The sequence below is a fragment of the Phaseolus vulgaris genome, chromosome 9 (assembly GCF_000499845.2).
Source record: "Phaseolus vulgaris cultivar G19833 chromosome 9, P. vulgaris v2.0, whole genome shotgun sequence".
In the NCBI taxonomy this organism is placed as follows: Eukaryota; Viridiplantae; Streptophyta; class Magnoliopsida; order Fabales; family Fabaceae; genus Phaseolus; species Phaseolus vulgaris.
In genome coordinates, this window is record NC_023751.2 from 16,106,365 (window position 1) to 16,115,181 (window position 8,817).

The 8,817-nt window shown below is 28.9% G+C and overlaps 1 protein-coding gene across 1 annotated transcript; it reads left to right on the plus strand.

The window, feature by feature from the left end:
* The first annotated feature begins 4,556 nt into the window (after positions 1-4,556).
* LOC137821306 (uncharacterized) lies at positions 4,557-6,667 on the plus strand. Its single transcript, XM_068625825.1, has 4 exons — positions 4,557-4,944; positions 5,038-5,566; positions 5,674-5,932; positions 6,131-6,667. The coding sequence occupies exons 1-4, from the start codon at positions 4,565-4,567 to the stop codon at positions 6,259-6,261; spliced, it is 1,299 nt and encodes a 432-aa protein (XP_068481926.1). The 5' UTR covers positions 4,557-4,564; the 3' UTR covers positions 6,262-6,667.
* Positions 6,668-8,817: the final 2,150 nt, after the last annotated feature.

Sequence of the window (8,817 nt, forward strand, 5' to 3'; positions counted from 1 at the left end):
TATTTAATCTTGCAGATTTATTTTGTTTTATATTTGATTTGGACACTATATATAGATTGTGTTATTAATGATCGAAAACGATAATGATTATTTCAATATTGTGTATATTTAATTGGTGGCTATTTTTTAAATATAGCGATTTATGTGTAAACGTTAAATATGAACGTTGTCCAATAAATCTTTTTTGTTGTAAATTCAATTATTTGAATCTGATAAAAGGAGTGGATAGGTTGATAGTCATCTCATTAAATAGGTTGATAATCATATCATTGAATAAAGACTTAAGAAATTGGTTTTTATCTCATTGAAATATTTTTTAATAAAAAACTATTAGAATAAATATTTATCAATTTTTATTAAGTGACAAATAAATTTTCACCAATCATGATATTAAAACCTCATATGTTAACTTATTACTGATATAAATATTATAATATAATTTATATTAAAAATTCGTTAAATTAATGGACTTAAGGAGTTGTAAATTTATTATTGAAAACAATTATCATAAACTTAAAATTTAAAATAGTTCATAATGAAAATAGGATTAAAATATTAAGGTGTTCGAATTAAAATTATATATGCTATAAAATCATCATATAAGTTTCAAAAAAACACTATTCAGTATCTACATTTATAAATAAATATTTTTTGACAAAAAAAAGTAAGTATATATATGTGTAGTGAATTATTACAAAATGTACCCACAACTGTTACTGGAGAAGGAGACATGAAAAAATTACAAGCAACATTTAAAAAATAAAATTATTTAATTAAAACATATATTTCAGAGAAAATAAAGGAAACGTATAAAAAATTACAAACTAATAAATAATCATAATTTATTTCATGTAGAAACTAATTTTATTTAAATTTGTATTCATACAATGCATGTGTCGAAAATATTACACTCGTCATTTTATTAATTATTGTATGTGTGAGTGGATGAGATTAGTAACAAATTTATGAGAGAAAAAAAACATGTATACTTTGTACATTCAACTCACAAAAATCAGAATGTATATTTTTTTCATAAGCTCTGCATAAATTATTCACTTTTCCTGTCAAATATCGTAAATAGCTTCTAAAAGTAAACTAGAATAAATTTTTAGTTTGAATGTAAAATATTAGGTTAACGAGTTTTTATTACATTCAAAATTGATTCCTACTAAATTTGCACCCGTAGATTTTTCTTTGATTTTTATACTCAATATTTAAATAATTTAACTTCATTTCTCTAACTCTTCTTGGCTCCTTTCTATTATTAATTCTTATCTCTTTTAAAAATTAACATCAAACTTTATAGTACACGAGTCAACAAGTTCAAAACATTCTCATCTAAATAGATTTGAACTTAGAATAAGTGTTTTTCTTTTCTGAAAAAAAAGAATTTCAATTCGTTTTCTACTAGTATTTGAATTTGATAATGGTTATATTAGTTGAGAAAATATCTTGTTACAAGAAATTTGATTCTTCACTAATTTTTTTAAGGATTGGTTAGGTTGAACTTAATCTTTATACTTGGATTTGAAACAACTTTACAAGTAAGAAAAACTAGTTTTAAAGGTAGTTAATGGTTGGATTGTCAATTTCTATTACCATTTTGAGTAAAATGTACTTCTCATTATGTTTTATATTTGTCTGAATGGTTGTTGTTGGTGAATTTGATTTTGAATGAGTTTCTGATTTTGTGCAAAAGTTGTTGTTGCATATATGGTTTTAGCAACCAGTTAGATACTTGAGTATAATCATTCTCGTTTAATTTGAGAGACAAAAACTTAAGTGAAAGAGAAACGATGATCATCCCCTTCGTTGCTCCCTGTGTGGTGTGGAAGAGAAAACGATAAATCATCTCTTCTTTGAGTGTAGAGTTTTTTGGAGAATTTTGTGTGGTTGGGTTTTTTTTCGATCTCTCATTATGATGCACAAATGCCTTTTTAAGTTGTTTAAGCCGATAGGTTTGAAGGATGTTGCTATTAGATGCTAGGGGATTTGGGTAGCAATTATAGGTGAATTTTATAATCATAGGAATAGGGTTATTTTTAAGAATGAGAGAGTCGATATGGTTGAAGTTTTTACTGTGGTCCAAAGGAAAACTTGGTCTTGGGTTACGGTAAATGAAAGATTGACAAATTTCTTTTACTTGGATTGATGTTTGGAACCTTTATGCTATATGAGGTATTTGAAAAAATAATGTTTGTGGATTTCTTTCTATCATTTTGTCCAGGATTGAAAGTTTTGTTATGTTTCAGTGCAGGTTATTTGGTTTTGTTAGTATCTTGCAGATATGGTTTGTATTTTCTAGTTCTCAAGTGTTTGACTCGCTTCAGTTTGTTGGTAAAGATCCCTTTCAGAAGATGGAGAAGGTTGTAGAGTGGTTTCTTATCTTGCCTTCTTTTTAGAGTTTGGGTGGAAGGTGTTAGAATATTTTGGAAGGATGTTGTATTTGTGTTTTGATGTGGCCATGTCTATACCAATCTAGTCATGTTTATGATATTCTAGTTGTTGTTTTGTAGAGTTTGTTAGTGTTATGTAACTTGATCGGAATCTTTTTGTATAAAGGTTGAGACACTCATAAAATGTTTTACTTTATTTTATTTATTTTTTACTGATAAAAAACAATGATCATCCCATCCTTTCTCAAAATTCCTTATGGAAGAAGCAATATTTATTTTTTAAATTTTTACTATTTAATTTTATTATATCTTACAACCATTTGTCGTTTAAACAACATAGGGCAAATTTTAAAAGAATAAAGAAAAAATTGTGTTTTCTCTAACTTTATATCGTTCAAACAAAAACACTAAAGTAATATTAACCCTTAAACCTTATTTAAAGAACACTTCACATATTGAGCGAGGAGACTACAGTGACACACCTTTATATTTTCTTCACAATTAATTGCCTAAGCAACATTCTTATTAGAAGATGTTTAGGCCATGATTATTTCAAATATTCAGGATATGATGATACCATGAATTAGCTAGTAGAATGCTTAGTCAGTGTAATATCATATTATGCTAGTGGTAGTTTTAGAAGTATGGGGTGTTTCATTCACACTTATTCTATTACTTTTAGATAAATGTATTTGACATGTTAATTTTGACAGCGCCATCATAATATTTTAGAAATACCAGTTTTAATATGATCAATTTTAAAATATAAAAAAATTAACTCTAATTTTTATAAGTTATTTCCAATATTGTCATAAAACACTTATAGCATAAGACAAACATAAATAAAATATTTAAAATAATATTTGATTGAATAAATATCTCAAATAATTCTTATGGCATAGATTTAACAATTTATTTATGTATTAAAATTTATGAGGAAGGAATCATTATAAATTTTAATTAATATTTTTTAAATTTAAATATATATATATATATATATATATATATTATTCCTTTCCAGATTTAGGATTTAGGGTTTACATTACAAGAAAATCATAAAATAAAAATCAATTTTAGAGACAAAAAATAATTAGTTGTTGTAGTGACTAAATTAGAGACCATTTTAGGGACTAAATAATTTTTTGATTTATAAATTAGTTTATATTATTGTTAAATGGTTTCTAAATTGGTATTTAATTAGCAACCAATGTTTTTGCTACCAAATTTAGAAACTAAATAATTGGTAGTTAAAATCTTAGCTAATTAGATACTAATTTAATAGAAACTAATTTATAAACCAATTTTTTTTTTTAGTTTCTAAAAAGATATCTAATTTAGTTACTATTGCAATTAATTATTTTGTTCTCTCAAAATTGGTTTCTATTTGATGATTTTCTTGTAGTGTTAGGGTTTATTAAACTTATCAAACCGTTATCAAACCATCTATAAATATATAGTGTCATGTACGAGTTGTCAATCTCGACGAGAAAATGAGTGTTGAATATCCCACATAGTCTTTTGAGATATTTCATAATATATAAGTTTTATAAATCAATATTTTAAAAAGTTGAGTTTTACTTAAAATTTATTTCTTAATATATATAATTGTGAATATTAGTAACTAGATATTTTAAATTTTAAATTATAAAATTATATTATGTTTGCTATTTTAATATTAATATTTTATTGTAAAAAAAAAAACTGTAAACGGGGACTTAATTTATCAAATAATGTCACATATATAATATTTTTTAAAATGTAAACTGATTGAATTTAATTAATTAATCATCCTACCTTCGATTAATCATTCCTCTCCTCTCACATTTGGGCGACAGAACAAACACGTTTTTAAGTTAAACCTCCTTTATTCCTGGCTTAATGTGTAACCTAAAGAATTATACCTTTTCTTTCTTTATTCCTTACTAAGACGATAATAATAAATATAAATAAAATTTTAAGATACAATAATAATAATATATTCAGTTCTATAGTTGTTACATGAAATAAGATAGTTATCAAAACATCATAATTCATATATATATATATATATATATATATATATATATATATATATAGAACTTCATTTTGTCAATAAAGAAAAGAATCCTGATAAATTGACATTATTTAATGATGAATAGTGATGTTATGAGATAATTTTGGTACTGAAAATGAAGACGATTCACAGATATGAACAGAACACGATCATCATGGACATGGATTCCTGCAGCAGAAGCCCATCATTCTTGGAAAAACAGCAACAACTCAACGTTCCCTTGCTCCTCCAACAACCATCTTATGCCACCCACGAACTGCGAAACTTACGCAGAAGCCTTCAATGTTGTGCTCTCGATCACTCTTCCCTCCTCACAAAACTCATTTCTTACGTCGTCTTCATATTCCTCACCATCACTGTCCCTCTCTTCACTTCTCTCTTCGTTCATATCCCTGCTTCCCAACTCGACCCCTTTAGCTTCAACAAGCTCCTCCAACTACCACAATCAGCCATCGCCATTTTCGCCTTCTTCACCCTCTCGCGTTTCTTCCCAAGGTACAAACAAAAGCGTAGACACTTTACTTATTCATTATTTGAAACATCTCATTGTAACGGAATCTTCAATTCAATGCATGCATGAGTTTGCAGTTATGGACTCAGGCAGCTTCTGTTCCTAGACGTGTTACACGATGACTCCGTTTATGTTCGACGTGGGTACACGCGCCAGATTCAGAAAGCATTCAGATACTTAGCGTGCATGGTGTTGCCTTCCTTTATCGTGGAACTTGTTCACAAGATCATCTTCTTTTCCAGGGTTGAAATTTCTGTCCCATGTGGGACCCTTCTGAATTGGGTTGTGTTTGTTTTGGTGTTGCTTTCCTGGGTCTACCGAACGGGGTTGTTCTTGTTGGCGTGTGTGCTTTTCAGGCTTACCTGCGAGCTTCAGATACTGAGGTTTGAAGGACTTCACAAACTCTTTGAAGGGTGTGAATCTGATGCAAACACAATATTCAGAGAGCATGTTAGAATTAGAAGACAATTGTGGATAACAAGCCATAGATACAGGTTCTTTATAATAAGTTGTTTGGTGACAATCACGGTTAGTCAATTGACTTCTCTCTTGCTTGTTTTGGAATCCAAATCTGACACCACCTTCTTCAATTCTGGTGATCTTGTGGTAAAGTTATAGCTTCACTTCATTCATTTTTGTTGTTCTATGTTGTTACTTGGCCAATGACAGTGCTTTTAAAGTCTTAAGAGAATTGACTGGTTTTTGGTGCGCAGATTTGTTCTGCTGTGCAGTTGTGTGGATTTGTCTTGTGCCTTACGGGTGCTGCAAGAATCACACATAGGGCTCAAGGGATAGTGTCAATTGCCGCAAAGTGGCACATGGTGGTGACCAATGCATCTGCTGAATCAGAGCAGTGGAAAGGCCAAATGCCAGAGGTGTTACCTGGTCCTTCTGCTAGTGATTCTGATTCATCGGAAATACACATATCAGTAACCCCACGACCTTGTTTTTTCCATACCAGACAAGCTTTAGGTGAGCATTATCTATAATTTGAGACAAAACTAAAACCTATCTATACAACAGTAATGTTACCAGGTTATACATGATGAACAACTATAAACATTAGAGCTTCATCACTCTTAACAAACTAATTGTTATATTTGGCTCAAAAAGATTGTCTTCATTCACAAACAATGCTCTTAAAAGAAGTTTTATCTGCGATTATTGCAGTGACGTATTTGCAACACAACTGTGGAGGGATAACACTGTTTGGGTTTGTACTTGATCGAGGATTGCTTCATACACTGTTTGCGTTTGAGTTGTCTATGGTGCTCTGGATTCTGAGTATGGTGGTTGTCTAGTGCTAACCAAATAAAGTGCAGAGAAAGCCTTCCTTCAACAGAATTTGTATAACTCTATATCATCATTTTTTATTTTTTTTAATGTTAAAAAATTATGTAAATTAATTTTATAACGTGACTGATATGAAATAAATTTTAGGCTTTAAGTTTTAATATGATTTAGCAAAATAAAAGACTCATTCGTTAATGTGAGAAGTTATACATCATTTAATGAAAATCTAATCTAATGGAGATTAAGAAAGAATAGAAAGGGGTCTTGTTTCTGTAAATGAAATTGTCTCACTGGTTAGCCATAAAGAAAGAGTGTTACAAGAACAAGAATTGCAAGAGATAGATTGATAAATCTGTAATCGCCAAAGTGGTCAAATCTTTGTTTTACTTAATTCCAAATTACGGATGAATTTTACTTAGAATGAATGCTAAATTATTTATTTATGGGTTAATTGAAATTCGTTATTATAAGTCATTTGTAGATCACCTAAATGTTGATTAGTCTTTATAATTAATGGATATGATTGTTTATAATGAGTATGTGTTATTAGTTTTATATGTATATTCAAAGACAACAAGTATTTTTAGTTAATACATATGTCTTGCCAAATAATGTTAATATTATTAGCATCATTATGTTTTGTATATTAATGTATCACCCAAAGAGGAACATATGAGAACATATGATCATGTATTTTTTCCATAACTTTTAAATTTCATTTTATATAGAATTGATTGTCATAATTTCATAGTTTTAAATATTTTTTTCTTTATTTTTTAATTTATCTAAATTTAAAATTAATCATTTTTTTTTGCTAGAATAATGAAAGAAACTCCTGAAAAATATTAAAAAGATAGACTTCAAACATTTTTAAATGATGTTGGTACAAGGTGAGAATAATCCTTGAAAACCACTTACATTATTTTCTTAATCTCTATTTATTATTTGAAATATCGATTCTTAATATAATAAACTTAGTACTTTCACTCAAAAAAATCTACATCTTTATGAGATATTCACATTTTTAATAAACTTTTTCATGTATCAACAGTACATAGTATTCCTTAATAACACTTTAAATGTTGTTACCGTATCGGTACTGGGCGAGGCCGGGACTCACCTGGCTGCTCGACGCCTAATCAACCTGACCGAGAGACCGAGAGGCCGAGACCTTTGGAGACTTGGCCGAGAGACCGAGACCTTAGAAGACTTAACTGAGACAGCCGAAGACCACAGGTATTTGGCCGATGGGCGAACCCCATTACAATTAACGCTCAAACCGAGATCAGTAAAGTTAATCCATCATAAAAAATTAGGTAATGCAACCCTAAGCGGTATCCACCTCGATAAACGGGCCCAACAAGGTAGGCCCATTAGAATAATATAAATAGCACGCATTCCAAGGAGTAAGGTATGTCATTTATTACTGTTCACCTACCTGAGAGCTAACCACCCGCTTTATTGACTTGAACGTCGGAGTGCCTTCGCAGGTACCCCCACCATCCGGTGATTCGCCCGACGACCGAGCGCCGAGTACCGAAGGATAAGCCAGAAGACGAGAAGAATCACGGTTCATCACACAGTCACCTGCCCAACCGAAGGAAGGAGGAAAACTTCAATAGTTCTCTAGGTCCCATCTCCCTAGCAGGAACAATTACCTTAATATCGCTTTAAATATTGTTATGTAAGACTGATAATTATATGATTAATTGATTATTCAAATAGTTAGAACTAAGTTATTGAATGTTTGTTCGAGATTGTATGTTTGTTCGAGAGTGTAACGATCAACAAACAAACAGTAGATATTAATTTAAAAATTAATTTATAATTTTTTATTAATAATAAAAATTATTTTAAATACTAATAATCTTTTAGTTTATAAATAAAATAAAAATTAGTTATTTAAAAAAAAATATTTTTTTATATTTTTTTTGTAATGGATTTTTTTTAAAAGATTTTTTATTAGAATTACTCCAAAATAATTTAATTTCTCATTTGCTTGAAGATTAATGATGAGAATGTTTGTTAAAAGATTCCACAACTATTCCACCACTTTTCTTTCCTATTTTCTTATTTTGATGAAAAATTATGTTTGTAATCTAGTTGTTTCAAGTACATTCAGCTCTCACTTCAATCTATAATATAATGATTTTCTGTAATTCGTATTCATTAAATTAATTAGTTTCAATTGAGAAATAGTTGTTTAGTTATATTTAAATATCTAATAGTTTATTCTTGATTCTTATGATGAGATTTATGATTTGTAGAAGCTTTTGTGTTCAAGATTTATTCTTAAAGTTTAATAAAAAAAATCACGAACTTGAACGTGAAAGGCACGATTTACACTTACCCATCACATTTTTATGTTATATAGAATTGTTATCAAATCATTTATTAAAATTCCTTCATTATTAGTTTAACTAATAAGTCATCGACAAAATATTTGAAATAATATTTTTTTTGATTGATCACTATGTCACTTAGTGCAATTAATATATTCGTCGAATTGCTGGTGTGGATTCTTTTAACTTGTATTCGACTATATATGATTGTTGGTGATCTTA

Bases quoted from the DNA above. Each gene is read 5' to 3' on its own strand.
- LOC137821306 (XM_068625825.1), top strand. From the start codon at position 4,565: ATGAAGACGATTCACAGATATGAACAGAACACGATCATCATGGACATG. The intron at 5,567-5,673 runs GTAAAGTTATAG...TTTGGTGCGCAG, and splicing joins TCAATTCTGGTGATCTTGTG to ATTTGTTCTGCTGTGCAGTT. The intron at 5,933-6,130 runs GTGAGCATTATC...CGATTATTGCAG, and splicing joins CCATACCAGACAAGCTTTAG to TGACGTATTTGCAACACAAC.